Below are 18329 nucleotides of genomic sequence, written 5' to 3' on the forward strand. Positions count from 1 at the left end.
CCCCCCGTAACCATATCCCATTTCTCATAACTGTCTATCTCCCACTTACAATACCTATCCGTCACCCCCCCCCCCCCCATTCCTCTCTCTCTTGTGAATTCTAAACAATCTTACCCCATTCATTCATTTACCACTTCCCTTTCTTTTTCTTAAGCCCCTGTATACATACCCCTTTTTCCAGACTCCACTCCTCTCCCAATTCTTTTTCTCAATCTCATTTTCCCCATCAGTATAGACGATTGAAATTTAAATAATAATCAACACCTGAATGGACTCAACACATTTAACCCTATCTAGGCAGGGGTATTTTTGGGAGTTTTGGGGGGCCTCTGAGGCCCCCCCCCCCCCCCAGCCTAGATAGGGTTAAAACCTTTCTTCACTCAACCTGGTAAGTGGGGGGGGGGGCTGTCATTTCAAGATGGACAGACTCTATGCTGATACACAATAACATGCAAACAAGATGTCTATCAAGGGCAAGCTAAGTACAACATAGAGTAAAAAGGTACCAAAATTTGGCAAAGCATGGGAGGGGTATAATTTTAACCCTGGAAATAAATGGGGATAATATATCATTAAGATCATGCAAATAGAATATTTGACACATTCTTAAGGGCAAGGAAATAATGACAAAAACAATTGCTAAGGATAATTTGACATGGAAGACAATTACTCTTTATGTGTATTTTGAAAGTCTGTGTACCAGCACACAGTGTCCACCTAATGACACTGCCCCCTCCCCCCCCCCATGGAACAATATCACAACGAAGCCCAGTAACAAATGAATGAAAAGTTGATGTTCTCTGTATGGATCTTTATTTTACATCAGTAGAGACATATCATAGCAACACTTTGTACACAAACAGAAACAGATCTTGCGTTTCTGTGACCTTTGACATAGGAGGTCAATAACCTAAGCCTCCTGACCCTTGGGGTTACGGGTGTAGATCAGCTGGGAGCTGTGCTTCACAACTTGCTTGATCAAACCTGTAGATGAGAGGGGGAGAAGGGAGGGGAGAAGGGTGGAGAAGAGAAAGAAGTTGGGGAGAAAGAATAGTTAAGTGAAAATTTAATTTACAGTAATTGAGGCTTGTGAAGATTTGCAAAAACAATCCTTAAAGTAAAACATATAAAGGCATGTCCAAATAATATCACAATGCTAATGAAAGCTAAAACAAAACATGCTTGGGTTTTTTTATGAAAATGTATCTTTTTTCATAGTTTTAGTGAAGCACAAAAATTGGGCCCTTTCACCTTTTAAATCAGGCCCTTTCTGATACCTACTTGCCTAAGGGCTAGAATAGAACAGCAATCACATCCACTCAAATTGTTAATGTAGAGCTTTGTTGGCAATTCACGAATCAAACTTTGAAAGTGTTTTACCCCTGTAAAACTTCTACTTCCCAATTTATGTAACATTTTCCCTATGTTGCTTCTAGTTGATAAGTTTCCCTGCTTGCCAATACTGGTCGGAAATCCACATGAACGAAATGATTATTGCCTATTCAATTGTACTCACCACACACAACTATGTTGTGCATTCTGGGTGCAGTTTGTAAGTTAAGAATGACTTTTAGAAGGACTGGTGATCCTTCCTTGCGGTAAATGGTATAATAAATTGGCGATGGTTTAACACGTATGAAAGGATCACAAGTCAATCTTAAAAACATCCTTATGAAATGGCCCCCTGGACAAACACAGATTGACCCCATTGCTTTGTTATTCTTGTTTGCACTGGATTCATTTAAGGGACCATCATTATTCTATGGTTGGGCAACATCACATTTCCTTCGTTTCATAATACACAACATATAGAGGAAGCTCAATCTTATGATCAATTGGAATATAAAATAAACGGTTAAAGAAAGAAATTTACTGGCAAAAGTTTGATGAAATTCCATCACTGAATAAGAAAGTTTTGATTTTGTAATTTATTTTCTAATTTGTTGCATAATATGCAAACAACTCTCCTGTATACCATACTGTACATGTACTACTTTATATTCAGTGTTTAATGGGACATGATGAATAGAGGAGTAGGAAATGATGTGTCAATGTTTGTCAACCACACAATCAAAATAATTCTAAAATTATTGAGAAAATTGCATTTTTATAAAATATCAGATATGGAGGAACTGCTCATCTGTGACATCAAAGAATCAAAACTTTAAAAGTCATAAATATTATTCATTGATGGATTTTTATTAAACCTTCACCAATATTTGGCTCAATTTTTTTTTCTCTCTCTTTTCAGGGGGAACTTTCCCTTAAAAAGCTTTAAACTCACCTTTCCTGAGGAGTTCCTCAAGGGCAAATCTGGCGAGGGAACCACGGATCTTGAGACGCTCAGAAACCACTGATGGTGTGATGAGTTTGTAGGTTGGTACTTCCTTGTAGAGCTTGTCATAGGTAGCCTTGTCAAACATTACAAGATTGTTGAGCTTGTCACGGACCTTTCCTTTGGACCACTTCTACTCCATCATAAAAACAAATGATAACAATAATAATAATAGTAACATTGGATATATAGCTCATTTCCAACTTAATTAGATGCTCGAGCCTTGAGACACTTCAGACCAATTACAGGCAGAAAAATAAATACATTACAGGCTGAGACTTTAAGGGACAAGTCCACTCTAACAAAAAGTGTATTTGAATAAAAAGAGAAAAATCCAACAAGCATAACACTGAAAATTTCATCAAAATCAATATAAAGTAAGAGTTATGGTATTTTAACTTTCATTTAATTTCACAAAACAGTTTTGATTGGTATGCTGATTGGTATGCAAATGAGAGGACTGATGACATCATTCAATCACTATTTCTTTTGTAGAAACATTAAATACTCCAATATTTTTCCCCCAGTTGTCCTGTGAAGCAAAGTTTTATTTGTCCCTCAGGAACATGTGGTATTACGATTTTTCAACATTATAATATATGGTTCAGTCAAGTTGGTCCTTATTGTCAAATGTGTAAAAAATGAAATATTGTCTAATTCGAACGATAAAAAACAAAATGAATAGTGAGTGAGGGACATCACCGACTCTCATTTGCATGTCACCGAGTTGTGCACATATCTGTTTTGGTGAAAAATAAACAAAATTAAAAGTTGTTGTAACTTGAAATTTTTAGCGTTATGCTTGTTTAATTTTTCTCAACTAATTAAAATCAACATTTTCCTCGGGTAGACTTGAGTGTGTGTGTATTTGAGTTTTGTCAGATGTGTATTAATCAGATATGATTATTTACGTCTGGGACCGACCTGTAACGTCACCATCCGAATGACGTGACCAGGGCTCGAACCTCGAACCTCTGCATTAATTTGTAACTTCCCCGCAGCTTGCATTAATTTGTAACTTCCCCACAGCTTGGATTACAGGCGCATGTCACAACGCTCAGTTTAACTTTAACAATGAAAACATTAATAGTTGTCTGTCAAAATGCACTGTTATACAGTTAATGTTTTCAGGTTACCCTGAAAGTGGTTACTGATGTCAAGATTTTCAAACTGTGTGGAAGAGAATTCCATAGGGTCTGCTCCACACAAGCAAAGGCCAATGATTGCTTTAAACTGAAACTTGGTACAAGATTAGTATTAAAGACAATGAATGTGAATACTAGTAACATTTTTCAAAGGCAGAGAAAAAAAATCATACTGAAGAAGTATTTTGACATTGAAACTTCAATGTATAGATATTGGATCCATGAAATTGCCTACTATGAGGATTTAAGTACAAACAAGTAATCTGACTTGAAAATATATAAAAAAAAGTAAACCAAATATACAGCAGCTATTCCTATGAATACTACTCCAATTCAAGATTCAAAAGATCCCCCTCGCCCCTCTCCCAAAGAATTTCTGATAATTATTTAGATTGCAGCATGGCAAAAAATATCCAATATCCAAGTATTAAATATTTGAACTGTAATGCTTTAACACTACACAGAAAATTGACTCCGAACTGACAAACGGTATGCCAATAGAAATTACATTATTAATAGAATTTGTCCGTCTTGAGACTAGAGTCTGTTTCACCATTACAATGTAAACATAAACATAGTTCCTTTACCTTCTTCTTTGCCTTGCCACCGCTGCTAGACTTGGCAGCTGGCTTAGAGGACTTGGATGACTGCTTTGAATCCTTCTTAGGAGGCTGAAATGAAATAGAGAAGTTAGCGTGGATGTGTCTCTCAATGACATTTTGATGACTCAACTATTAAGATACAAGCAATTAGATTAAATCATCAATCTAAAGGGATCCCATATCAAGCTAGAATTTTACACAATAAATTTTGCACTAGATGTCAAAAAGATCGTCTAAAATTGGGACTGAACACAATACTATTATTTCAATGAAACTTGATGAAGTCCTTATTTCACAAGCTAATTTAGCAACAGTTTTCATGGGAATTTGACATAATTTATATGCTCAAAAAGACTGTACATCTCAGCCAAAGTTTTTCTTTACTTCCTAAAGTTTGCTTGCCTCCAGGAATTCTCTAGTACTATTATTTCTGATTCTTTGTTTGTTACAATTTTAATGAAAACAAAAACCCAAATGTATTTAAAAGCAAAAACTCCTCGGGGGGGAGGGGGGCAATCAATATATTGCTGTACACATGTGTGATGAAAACAACATGTTCAAGGGGTGTTTTTCAGTTTTGGACGCTGGCTGCGCGTGCACTCATTAAGGGTATCAAAAACACTGATTTTCCCAAAAAAGGGGTGGTTTTGAAAGACTGGTCAACCACTGATACTGGGTCAAACGTGTTTATGGTATTTTTTTCCAAGCTCTTTCCCCAGGTTATATTCTGGCAACAACTTGTTGAGGGGCCAAATGTGTAAATAAAGCCCCAAAAAAACTTGAATAGGGGGTATACTTTGCACACAGCCTGCACAGAGAAAAACTTGTTAGGGGGTATTTGAAAATAATATAGTCACGCATTTGTACAGCCATACATTAACCCGTTAAATGCTGCACGGTCGCGAGCAGTCTGAAAACAATAAGAAAAAAAGTAAAAATGTTTAAAACTCAAAACAGACAGCTGCCAGCATAGTCATGATAGTATACCCAGTTGTTGTGCGTCCGGACAGGTTGTGACTGTGACAATGCATGCGAGTCCAGACGATCAATTTTAGAAAGTCATTTGGAAAAATGTAAAAGTGAAGTTTCATCCGGACTGTGAATGTGACAATGTGAGTCTGTACGAATCAATTATAGAAAGTCATTTTTTGGAAAAATTTAAAAGCTCAGTTTCATCAATTTTTATTTAATTTTTTTATTCAAATGTTAGGAAATATCATCATGATCATGGAGATCGAAACAAAAGATGATTACAATTACAAGTACAACTATTTAATTCATATTTTAGTTCAATCCAAAGACAAAGTAGAAGGGTCATTCCATGGGGTTGGGGCAAAAATTGTGACATCAGGGTCAAAAAATAGAAATGTAATAAATGAAATGTTTTATTTCTTATATGTTTCATGGGACAATCCTTCAACTAAATCCACTTACAGGCATTTCATACCACCCTGCATATTGGAGTAAACTGAGAAATAAGATTTGACAAAATACCACCGTTACATGGACATCATTTATCATCCTTACTAAGACTATGCTCTCCCACTGTCAAAATAAAGGGGTTGATGTCCATTACTCTTGATAAATATTTTGCTAACAACATTGTTAGTCACTTTATTCCACACTTTTCAACATGGCATATATATTTTGAAAGATTTAGCATCAATAAATGGAACTTGATGCTCTGTGTGTATACCAGTGCCATGTTCTGTGTCGTTCTTTTTTCTCACCAGTCTAGAAAATTGAATTTATGATGGCATGTAGAACTAAATAGTTGAGAGAAGTCATGCCTCAACAGAATGAAATATTCTCTTTGGAAAAACTAAACTACTCTTTCTGGCATAACCTTCTATTTTTAGTGTTACCACCGTTACATGGACATCATGTCTCAGTAACAGAGGTATACTTAGAAGCAATGTTAAGTTAATGTCCATTAATGGCCATTACACACCAAATTCCACTTCATGCCTTAGAATATTTGCACAAGATCAATTGATTACACTAAAGAAAAACATTTTGCATGTCATATTCTTTGCAAATAAAAGCAAATTAAATTAGAGTTTAAACAAGGAAAAATGTACAAAATTATTGACAAATTATATTTAAAATCATACTACGATAATCCTCAAGTTTCCACTTCCGTCTACCTCTGGAAACATTTACGTTTCTGCCTAAAGGGAAAAAACAAAACAGTGCTATCTTATGATCTCCAATTCTTTTTACTTTAAAATAACTCCTTCAAGATATTACTTTCAAATGTACATACCACCGTTACATGGACATCATGTCTCAGTAACAGAGGTATACTTTGAAGCATTGCTAAGTTAAGGTCCATTAATGGCCATTAAACACCAAATTCCACTTCATGCCTTAGAATATTTGCACAAGATCAATTGATTATACTAAAAAACATTTTTCATGTCAAATTCTTTGCAAATAAAAGCAATTTAAATTAGAGTTTACACAAGGAAAAATGTACAAAATTATTGATAAATTTATATTTAAAATAATACTAAGGTAATCCTCAAGGTTCCACTTCCGTCTATCTCTGGAAACAAATGTTTCTGTCTAAAGGGGAAAAAAACAAAAGAGTGCTAGCTTATGATCTCCAAATCTTTATTACTTTAAAATATCTCCTTCACGATATTACTTTCAAATGTACATACCTCCGTTACATGGACATCATGTCCTTGTAATGATCATATTGAATAGTATTACATGTACTTGCCATTCTTTTAGTATCAACACACTAATGCGAGTTAACTCATCTTACTCAAGTGTAGAAATACAACATCTACAGGCAAGCTTCTAAAATGCATCAATGAACAGGTAAAATGTTTTTTTTTTATTCATAAATGTACACGATTATAATTTTGATACCTTTGATACAATACTCGGGTGAAAAAGATGTAGGGAAAAGGTACTAGTTTAGTTCTTCTAAGCTACATGTATGGTTTTTCAAGACAAAACAACACAAAGTTGGCATGCAATTCATGGACAATGCATTAATACCTTACACATATAACTTGTTCAATTTGTTTACTCTAACTTATTTTACCTCAGTTACATGTACATGGTAATGTAGTTCTAAGTGACATTAATTAAAATATAATCATGTCATCACTGGAATAAATGCATTGGATAAAACAGTAAGTTCCAGCATGCCAAAAGGACAATTGTAAAGTACTTAGTGGACAAATTGAATAAAAAACTTACATCTGTTGTTTGAACATAGAGTCGTGAACAAGAAAGTAAAATGTACTATTTCTACTAAGCTATTCTAATAAATGTTCAAGAATAACACTGCAAACTACAATCTTTTCCTTTGGTTAAAAACTCTATGGTAAACTTCTTACTGGCAAATGCAAAAAAAAGTATTACACTGTACACTAAACCTGACAATAAGAAATAACATGCAATATTTCTCTCTGCATTCAGGTTACAAGTTTATGAACTTCAAGATGATCGGTGACCCAATGACAACTGTGTGGAAGAGGACTCTGTCAATGTCACAAAATAGATAGAGGTAGAATTGTGCCTCGCCATCAGGCCAGGAGTACAGGTCACCAGATTGACACTTCATGTACTGAAGATATATATTTTTACCTTCAACAGAGGCTACCTGTAGTTATTTGAGAAAAATAGTATTTGGAAGTTTGACTATTTATTTACACAATTCAAATTATTACATTTTAATCAACAAAACTTGCTGGATTGTTTCCACGATATTTTATATTATTATATGAAATCATTTACTCATGTACATGTCTTGACATTTTCTCATTAAAGTAAGGGGGGTGGATTACTAGGGCAATGACAAGGAATCTGATCTGTTCTTGCAAAATACACCCTCACTTTGTATTTTTTTCATAGCAATTAGAATTCATCATTTCCTAGTTCATAAATTAAATATAAAGTTATGTTTTATACAAGGTTTTTGTATTTGCTTTCTTGTGTTCTACTTTGTTTTCACAATACAATTACTTGCCCATTACCGGTACCTTTTCATAAATTATCTTTACTTTAATTTCGTTTCTCAATGGATGAATTTAATCTAATTTTATTCTGCATTATAATCTAGGGTGGTTATCTCAACAATTCCATTTAGTTTTGTATGACCATCCTATTTAATTTTCAACTATGAAGTTTAATTGTTCAAGCAATTACATAATATATTTGTTTTATTGGAATTAAATGAATTAATGGAATTCAAATGTGCAATTTACCTTCTGATACAGCAAATAAACTCTTGTGAAACAAACTCGATTGTGTCACTTTTTCTTTTCTTCGCTTGTACACGTTTTTAAAATGTCGTTATATTGCAATAAAAAAAATCACATTGAAAACAATCACAAAGGCTTTTGCTTTCTGATAAAACAAATACCCACCCCCTCTCCTAACAATTGAATAAATATAAATTAAAATACGATTGAAAAAAATCCTTAACTGAATATATAGAAATAAAAAAATACAATTGAAAAACAGAGAAAGAAATGAGGGAAAAAGAATGAGTGCTGAAAAGTATACCAACATTCAACAAGATGAAAAGTTTGGGGAAGGTTAAGCCTATAGCTAAGAATTACTAGTAATTGAATTATTCCCATGCTTCATCATACACAAAGCCCATCTACTATGTGTAGGGGGGGGGTAGTAACAGAAAAATTATTTTGCCCCTCCCCCCTCCTTTCGGGCTGGGATCAGCTGACGAGCAAAAAAAAAAAATTTTTTTTTTTGGGGGGGGGGTCTGCCTCCCCCGTGGCGCCGCCACTGGTTCTAAATTCTCATTTTTTTTGCAAATTCAAATTTGATCATCAGGTCTTTGATACCCATATTACCTAGAATCAGTAGGAGCCAATTTAAACAAGGAGAAATTTTGTACCAAATTTGAGATGTCACCGTCATGATCATCAGTGAAAGAGCTGTTTCTGAGTATCCATTGGCCTATTGAATCAACATATTTTTGTGTAAAAAAAAATCAACTAAATTACGATTGAATCATGTCAGCTACCATTCAAAACATGTTTGCACGGAATCACAGTAATAAAAGCATTATTTTCTTTGGAACCATTCAGCAAATCTGGAACAAACACGGCAATGTCTCAATCACATATTTCACTTACACGAGAAGCTACATGTGGGACCGAAGTGAAAGATGATGGAAAATTAGCGAGATTTTTCAAACTTAAAAACACTTTCTGCATGGTAATACAGTTCCACATTTTAAAGATGAGGTTTAACTAGTTTCAAAATACGAGTATCGGGATAAATCTCCGTACTTACGTCGCTTTGAAAGGGAAAACATCGTGGATATCCAATCCACCGTTACAAAGACATTGCAGGAATATTCCCAATTGCAATGCTTCAAAACGCCCGCTATCATAGCTGTTCACGTGCATGTGGATTTCGGCTAACAACCCGTCCGTCTGATACAACGACGGTCTCTTCTCCGGTGTCTCCTTCTTACATACGCGATGAAATGTGATCCACCGTTACAAATTTGGCCCGGACATCGCCCAAAACATCGGCGACTCTCGATTAATTTAGATGACATTACCATAGGGGCGAAAGACTTTTTCAAAACTAATCTTTTGATTAACAGTTGCTTACTGCCTGCCCTTTATTTTTGACACATAATTTTGGAAAAAATGATTTCTGATTTTTAGATATTAACCACATTACCGCCGTTACAGAAAAAATAAACGCGGACATCGCATGTAACGGTGGTATGCCGATTTGTAGGAATGATTTATGATATGAAGTCTCTTTTCATTTTCTATCCCATTACTGTTTTGTTATTAAACAAATGTTGCTTTATCAATCATGGCCATTTGAATTTGACTAAGTCTATCTTTTGATTAGATATCTTCAACTGAAAATGACCATTTTGGATGTCACACTTGGTACCCCAAAAAAGAGTCTGGACATCATCATTTAAAGTCTCACCATCAATAATACTTGCAGTTCAACATTTTTATTTCTGCATCAAGTAATTGCTTACATAACTGCCTTCCAACAAAACCACATTGCAACATCAAAACACCAAACACATTTTCAGGATAAAGCTAACAGTTCATAAGGAACACAAAAAAGTGCTGTTGCCCCAACCCCGTGGAATGACCCAGAAGGCTTCAAAAATACAGCTAGGCATGCAGAGACAGTGCGATTGTCGTGTAGCCGAGTACAGTAGGATGGGGGGTCGGGTGTCCGGACACTTTATCTTTTTGAAGCCTTCTTTTTTGTCTGTGGATTACACTAAAAATATGAATCCATTACTTGTAATCATTTTCTATTTTGTTCTATATATATTTCCTAACATTTTGTACTAAAAATTGATGAAACTTCGCTGGTAAATTTTTTCCAAATGACATTCTAAAATTGATCGTCCAGACACACAACCCATCTGGATACACAACAACTGGGTATACAGTAGGATGGGGGTCGGGTGTCCGGACACTTTATCTTTTTGAAGCCTTCTTTTTGTCTGTGGATTACACTAAAAATATTAATTCATTACTTGTAATCATTATCTATTTTGTTCTTTATAATATTTCCTAACATTTTGTACTAAAAATTGATGAAACTTCGCTTGTAAATTTTTCCAAATGACATTCTACAATTGATCGTCCGGACACACAACCCGTCCGGATACACAACAACTGAACTGGGTATACTTAGGGTGCGTTTATTCGACACTTTTTTACCCTAGAATCATGATTAGAATCATGATTCAAATCACGATTCTGCAGAATCACGATTGCGTTTAGTCGAAATTGGAAATAAACGTCTTTCAAATCACAAACATGAAACACGGAAAAAGGGGCGTTTGGAAAGACGTTTCTGTAGAATCACGAACGAAAAGGGTCGTATAAACGATATCGTGATTTGAATCATGATTCTATGACGTCATTGTGTCGTGCTTCTTCCGGGTTCGACTCAAAGGCGCGCGCTGTGTTTCGTCCAGGTTAATTTTCGTGTAGTAGATTGCCAGTGTACTAGTACCGGTATATGCCAATTGTCATGTGCATTTAGGAATTATCATTCTGTGTATTGTACCCCGGGGTTGTACTGTAGCGTCATTTGTATATTTCACTCAGGGTGACCAGATTTCACAAAATGAAATACGGGACAATTGACAAACGAAGATCAACAAAGAAGCCCACACAAAGTGTGGGCTTCTGAGAATCCATAGTATAATAATAAGACTTTTGAAAAAAAATATAAAGAATTAGAAGGGAAGGTGAACGAAAGAATGAAGGAGAGAAAGAAAAGAGATGATTGGGAAGGAAAGAAAACAAAAAAATAACAGAAAGTTAGAATAAAAGGATTAAAGAAATAATAAAAGAGATAAAAAAGGTTTCCGTCATTCTTTGAAATGAATATAGAAAGAAAGAAAGGAAGGGAAGATTAATAAATGTCTCGCAAAATAAAGGAGACAATTAAAGGGGGAAAGGTGAGAAAAGAAAGAATGAAGGAAATAAACATGTTTCCTTCATTCTTTGAAAGAAAGAAACAATAGAAAGAAAATAAAAATAAGGGAAAAGAATGAGAAGGGAAAAATGAAGAAAGGAATAAAGAATGGAAGGGAAGAATGAAGGGGAAGAGAACGAAAAAATAGAAAATAATGGAAGGAGAGAAAGAACGAAAAGAAACAGGAGACGAAGAGAGAAGGAAGCTAAGGTAATTATAAGGAAAGAAAGTATGAAGGAAATAAAAAAAGTATATTGGATAAAGAAGGAAAGAAAGAAAAATGAACAGAGAGAGAGAGAGAAAAGAAAATGTCGAGGAAAGAAAGATAGGAAATAAAGATAGATGGAACAAAAAAGGGCAAGCAGAAAGGATAGGGTATATATAAAATAAAGAAAAGGGAAAAGTTCAAACTTCAAGTAAACAAAAAAATCCAATCATTTAATAAAAATCATAACTTTATTAAATGTATTTTTAAAATTTTAAACATAAAATGTTTTAGAAATGAATAAAATTTCAAAGTGAAACATATTGTCAAACTTAAAAATTAGATGAAACATCGCGGCATCGTGCACACCAAGACTCAAAACGAAAGCTGAAACTAGATCTATGAAAAGTCAATAACATTTTCCTCCGATTACATCTCCAAATCATTAAACTGAGAATCCATAGTATAATTATAAGAATTTCCCGCCGATTTTGTGATTATTTTGGTAGAAAAACTGTTTATCATGTGAGGTGTTTGCACCATTGAGAATTTGCTTCAATCCTCCATGCCTAGCTAGCTAGTAGCCTGCCACACACAGGCAGGAGGCCAGTTCGTTTGCAATGTATTAGCAAGAAATCATCGCAGAACTTGCAAAAGTTTACAGTTATCGATTTAATTGTTGTCCCTGCGTCGTCAGCTGTTGGTTATTTAATGAAAATTCGTCACTTTCAAATGTATTATCTACATTTTGTTCAATATTCTGAAATACGGGACAATCCCGGGAACTTACGGGACGTCTGGTCACCATGATTTCACTGTTTTCATCAATCATGTCTTCAAATCCAAAGGCACAAATTGGACTGACGACGAACTCAGGGCTCTGCTTGTGCTTTGGGCTCAGCCTGAAGCACAAGCATCCCTTACCGGGATTCACAGAAATATAAGACGATCTACGAGTCCCTTTCAGCGGCGCTTGCAAGGGAGGGATTTCAACGGAGATGTGGCACCGCCTGTCGAGACAAAATTAACAGAATTCGTGCCCAGTACTACGGCTACCGAACACCATTTTTGATGAACCGACAAGATTGAATACAAGTAAACAAAAACAATACGAGGTACAATACACGGAATTCTGGAAGTAAAAGATTTATTTTTCGGAAGCCGAGTTGCTCTTGCACAAACGATCGCGCGTTAGCTCCGGTGGCAGCAAAAATCTAGCAGCCGACGTAAAGTTAGAAACACGCGCGAAAATGTTGACCTATACTTCCTGGGTCAAACTGCGCACTGTGATGCGCACTGGATCGGCCCGAATTCAGGGAGAAACAGCGTTAGAAAGATGGTCGTATAAACGCTGATTCTGTCGGATCGTGATTCATGTTGCTGTTTTGAATCATGATTCAAATCGTGATTCCAATCATGATTCTGGGTTGAGGTCGCATAAACGCAGCCTTAGACGGTATGGTCACGCAGCATGCTATGGCAATTGCCAACTCCAGTACCGCACCGGGTCGAAGTACAGGCCAGCTGCCCCAGCCGCGCACGCGTCGGAAAGGAACAAGATACTTGTCGAAAACACATAGTTTGCTGGTCTTACAACACTTATTAATAAAATCAAACCCTCTTATGCACTGTCATCACTCTATACATTCACTAAGTAAATCATATTTTCGTTAATATTATTCTAGTACTGCATAAATGTCATTTTATTCATTGTGTGTTCGTACCATTTTCGCAAGGAACAAGTGTGCAGATAAAAGAGGGCGACTGTGATGGGATCAGTCAGTAACTTATTTTTTTCTTTCTTTTTTTATTCCTATGTTTTTTATTTTCTCCAAAATTTCATACTTAAAAATATAAAATAATTGAGAATGATTTTTATTACTTTTAAAACTACATTCCAAAAATTGTAAAAAAAATTTACAGATAAATAATATATGCAATTAACCATGGTTGAATAGTCTTGATGTATCAGACGCCTTTGAGCTTTACAGACACGACGTGAATGATCGACATGTGCAGCTAGCCCACGAGGCCGCGCTGCACAGTACCAGGCCAGGCCGGACCGTATACCCAGAAGCTCCGGCGACTGTCATCAGGCTTGCCCGCTAGCACTAGAGTAGAAGGGGAAAAAAACCTGAAGACGGATTGATTCCTTGTTCAGCTTGAGCTCCCATGCCTGACCAGCAGGCGACGAATGATCATGAATGGTATCAAACCTTAATTTCTAACATTTGACGATTACCGATAACATTAAGCATGTTGTTAAGTTGTGGGCAAGTCCAAGAAAAGGTCACCCTAGAAGGCAAAATTTCATCCTTAATTTAAGAAGTTATCTTTGGTGGGGTAAGAAAGCCCAAATGTTGAATTTTAAAATTTCATTAAGAAAAATTTGATAATATGCATATTTATGTTAATTTGGGGCACCTAATTTGCATAATTGGTAAAATGGGCGTTACGTATGGGACAATTATAAAAACTCATAGAAAATAAACAGAAAACTTGTGAGATTTAGTCATAGGTGGGACATGGACCCCCTAACATCTTAATACTTTTGGGGAAAAAAAAGTTGTGTCATCTAATTAATTATGCAAATTAGGTCTTGTCCAAGGATGGAATGTCCCATACGTAACATTTTGACGATGTTTTTTAAAGTTATTTCTCATAATACAATACTTATATCATTGCTTCTCTGGGAAGTTCTAATTTATGAAGTATGAAAATGTTATACCCCAAAAAGTTTCAAAAATAGACTTTTCCTTTTAATTAAAAGTTAATTAAAAAATTGTTACGTATGGGACAACATGTTACGTATGGGACATTTACACACAATGTCAATGGGGAGATTTGTGTACAAAGTGAATGGAGAAAAACAAATTTCAAGAGTGCTCTAAAAAGTGATTATTTACCTTTTCTTAAGTTTTTAAAGACTGATCTGTTATGAATACTGACTACTGAAAACAATTAATTAAAGCAAAAAAATTGTGAAAATGGAAAAATATGAATAAAATGAAAAACAATAGAAAAACATAAGAAATTCATGAAACCATGAAAAACAAGAAAAAAAATATTGAAATGGCTAATTTCCTCTTCAGTCATATCAGATATGTCTCAATAGAACATTTTAAAAGACAGACACTCTTTTGTTATTTCCATATTTTAAATTATTTCAATTTTTTTAATTATGGTGAAAATTGTGTACGTTCTCTATGGGGACAAAATGTCCCATACGTAACATGTCATTAATTTGTTTAATTAGAGTCTGTAATTAGAGGGATTTGGCTTATGACATGAAACTTGTCTTAGATATACTAGAGTATTGTGACTTCTATCACAATAAGTTAAAAGTTGTCAAATGAAATACTTTCAGAGAATTCTCAACTTGAAAAAAATGTTTCAAAAGTTGTCTTTTTTCTGCGTCCCATACGTAACAGCCTATCTTTTCTCTCTAAAAGGTCAAGGTCAAATGTCACAATTTTTTGCATGATTATTCTTCTCCTAGATGTCTACCATCATGAGGGTATTCAATCTAATCAAAGTCAATTAACACTATTTTTCAGGTCATTAAAGCCTCTGAAATGTCCCATACGTAACGCGCGCGAATTCTTGGACTTGCCCTTAAGTTTTAACATCCCGGGGGGGGCACTTACATCAGGGTGACCAGACGTCCCGTATTTCCCGGGATTGTCCCGTATTTTGCTCCTTTGTCCCGGCGTCCCGACAAACCCTCCCCGGGACGCCTAATTGTCCCGTATTTCAGAATATTGAACAAAAATACATTTAAAAGTGACAAATTTTCATTAGATTATAAACAACCAACATAATTATGACGAAGCAGAGAGAACAATTAAATCGATAACTGTAAACTTTTGCAAGTTCTGCGGTGATTTTCTTGCTTCTGTAACCCAATACATTGCAAACGAAATGGCCTCCTGGCTATCTCACATGATAAACAATTTTTCCACCAAAATAGTCACAAAGTCGGCAGGAAATACTTATAATTATTCTCAGATTAATGATTTGGAGATGCAATCGGTGCAAGAAGTTATTCACTTTTCATAGATCTATTTTTTCAGCTTTCGTTTTGAGTCTTGGTGTGTACGATGCGGGGTACGATGCCGCGATGTTTCATCTAATTTTTAAGTTTGACAATATGTTTCACTTTGAAATTTTATTCATTTCTAAAATATTTTACTTTTTGAAACTTTTAAAATACATTAAGAAAAACACGAAATAACAGTATGATTTTTATTAGATAATTAAATTTGTTTACTTGAAGTTCGAACTTTTTCCCTTTTCCTTTCTTTTCTACCCTATCCTTCCTGCATGCCCCTTGTCGTTCCATCTATCTTTTTTTCCTGAACATTTTTTTTCTCTCTCTGTTCATTTTTCTTTCTTTACTTCTTTCTCTTACTTTCCTCTAATCTCCCTTTTTTTATTTCCTTCATTCTTTCTTTCCTTAAAATTACCTTGACTTCTTTCTTCCTCTCCTGTTTCTTTTCGTTCTTTCTCTCCTTCCCTTATTTTCTCTTTTTTCGTTCTCTAATCCCTTCATTCTTCCCTCTCTCTCTTTTTTCCTTTCTTTATTTTATTTTTTCCTCGTATTCTTTTCCATTTTTTCCATTTTTCTTTCTTTCCCTTCCTTTCTCCTTCCCTTCCCGTTTTCTTTTTTCTTTCAAAGAATGAAGGAAATATATTTTTTCCTTCATTCTTTCTTTCCTCCCCATTTTCTTACTTTTTCCCTTTAATTCTCCCCTTTATTTTGTCTTTCACACATTTATTCATCTTCCATTCCCTTCCTTTCCTTTCCTTTTCTTTCTTTCTTTCTTTCTATATTCATTTCAAAGAATGACGGAAACCCTTTTTTCTCTTTTATTCTTTCTTTCATCCTTCTTCTGTTCTAACTATTTGTTATTTTATATTTTTCCTTAATTTTCTTTCCTTCTCAATTCATCTCTTTTCTTTCTCTCCTTCATTCTTTCGTTCACCCTCCCTTCAAATTCTTTATATTTTTCCATAAGTATATATAACACTGGGCGTGGGCTTCTTTGTTGATCTTTATTAGTCAATTGTCCCGTATTTCATTTTGTAAAATCTGGTCACCCTGACTTACATTGACGAGTGAATACCATGCGCGACCAAAAAAAACATGTAAAAAGGATGTCTACGTAACATGATAAGGGTGTCAAAAACACAAATAATGAAAAAAGGGGGCATTATCGTGATATTGCCTTGGGAACCACCGTTCACTTTTCATACAACACTAACAGGCATCAACAAAAGAAACCTTGGATGGATGCAAAGACCCTTGGCCTTGTGCAGGAGAAGCACAGACAGTATAGGAAACTTCGCAGAGCTACCAAGTCTCACGCATTATGCGTGAGACTCAAGCATTTTGGACTCTTGTTCATCTCCTCAAATCTCTGTCTCACGCAACTCTCACAGCCTATCCCCATATACATTGTACACAATGTCTGTGATCTCACTCAGATTCACAGAAAATCTCACGCAAAGCTGGTCTTTGAACTTGGCATCTCTGACTTCGTGATATGCTAAAGGATGTTAATCGTACAAGATACAGTGGAAGAGATATTGATGAACAACGCCAATGACAATGTTACGCCCGTTCAAGTAATCAGGCCAGATGGGCATGTAGAAAAGCTGTTCATAATTTTGAGGGACGTATTGCTTCTAAGTTCTGGATCTAAACAATGCCCTAAAGCTTTTTGGTCCTATGTAAAATCCAATACCACTGTCCGGGAGTCAGTTGCCAACATTGTCAAACCTTTTTTTTTTTTTAATTATGTGTTTTATTGGTATTCAAAATCACATATAATCACAATATTTACAGGTAATTGGAATGATTCAAAACAGTTCAAAAGCAGTAAAATCACAAAACAAAGATGAAATAAAAATAAATGGAAAAAAAATAAAAAAAATAAAAAGGGTGACATAAATCAAAATAAAACATTGGACGATACAGGTTACTCTAAAGGGAATACACATCGAGATAAATTTACATGTATAATCAATTGTAGCATATTACTCTGTGCATTGTACAAGTCTCAATTTAAGATACAAAAACAAATAGAATGGAAAATGGGGAACTACCTGTATCTAAAATAAAAATCATATATCAAATCGCCACTTCTTAAAGTGTACAGTGAGTTTGTTTCTTTTCTTGGCTAGGTGATGCTCAATTTCCTTTTGTTTCTTCACAAAACTTTTAAATAAATCCACATTTGGTAAGGTGTTCTTGAATTTACAAATATAAATATAATATTTGGCCAATAGTAAAAGGTAAGTAACAAATCTATCCGTTGATACACCAAACAATTTTTGAAAATTAGTGAGATTGAAATCTGAAATATGTTTTTTTATCGTAGTCAATAGAAGATTCCAAATTGGGGTTACCTTATCACAGTCACAGAACAGATGAATTATTGATTCCTCTTCATTATCACAAAATGTACAGTTTGGTAAATCTTTCCTTTTGATTTTATACAGAAATGCATTTAGAGCTATAGTATTATGAAAAATCTTAAAGTAAAAGGAACGGAGTTTAGTATCGATAGTAC

The 18329-nt window shown here is 34.9% G+C and overlaps 1 protein-coding gene and 2 long non-coding RNA genes across 3 annotated transcripts; 1 reads left to right on the forward strand and 2 right to left on the reverse strand.

Moving 5' to 3' along the window:
* Positions 1-796: 796 nt before the first annotated feature.
* LOC121420519 (40S ribosomal protein S25-like) lies at positions 797-13547 on the reverse strand. Its single transcript, XM_041615188.1, has 4 exons — positions 13479-13547; positions 4068-4151; positions 2285-2468; positions 797-984 (listed from the first exon to the last, which is right to left on the reverse strand). Exons 1-4 carry the CDS (start codon positions 13479-13481, stop codon positions 911-913), a joined length of 345 nt encoding a protein of 114 aa, XP_041471122.1. The 5' UTR covers positions 13482-13547; the 3' UTR covers positions 797-910.
* LOC121420520 lies at positions 5395-7699 on the forward strand. The gene is made up of 2 exons (XR_005970773.1): positions 5395-6911; positions 7521-7699. It is a non-coding gene; the product is annotated as an uncharacterized LOC121420520 (long non-coding RNA).
* LOC121420521 lies at positions 8819-9636 on the reverse strand. The gene is made up of 2 exons (XR_005970774.1): positions 9363-9636; positions 8819-9023 (listed from the first exon to the last, which is right to left on the reverse strand). It is a non-coding gene; the product is annotated as an uncharacterized LOC121420521 (long non-coding RNA).
* Positions 13548-18329: the final 4782 nt, after the last annotated feature.

Source organism: Lytechinus variegatus, chromosome 8, assembly GCF_018143015.1.
Source record: "Lytechinus variegatus isolate NC3 chromosome 8, Lvar_3.0, whole genome shotgun sequence".
NCBI classification, from domain to species: Eukaryota; Metazoa; Echinodermata; class Echinoidea; order Temnopleuroida; family Toxopneustidae; genus Lytechinus; species Lytechinus variegatus.

What these genes read in the sequence shown, in the direction of transcription:
- LOC121420519 (XM_041615188.1), bottom strand. An exon ending in GTGGCAAGGCAAAGAAGAAG is followed by an intron (nt 2,469 to 4,067) that starts GTAAAGGAACTA and finishes ATGATGGAGTAG; the next exon opens with AAGTGGTCCAAAGGAAAGGT. An exon ending in TGAGGAACTCCTCAGGAAAG is followed by an intron (nt 985 to 2,284) that starts GTGAGTTTAAAG and finishes TCTCATCTACAG; the next exon opens with GTTTGATCAAGCAAGTTGTG.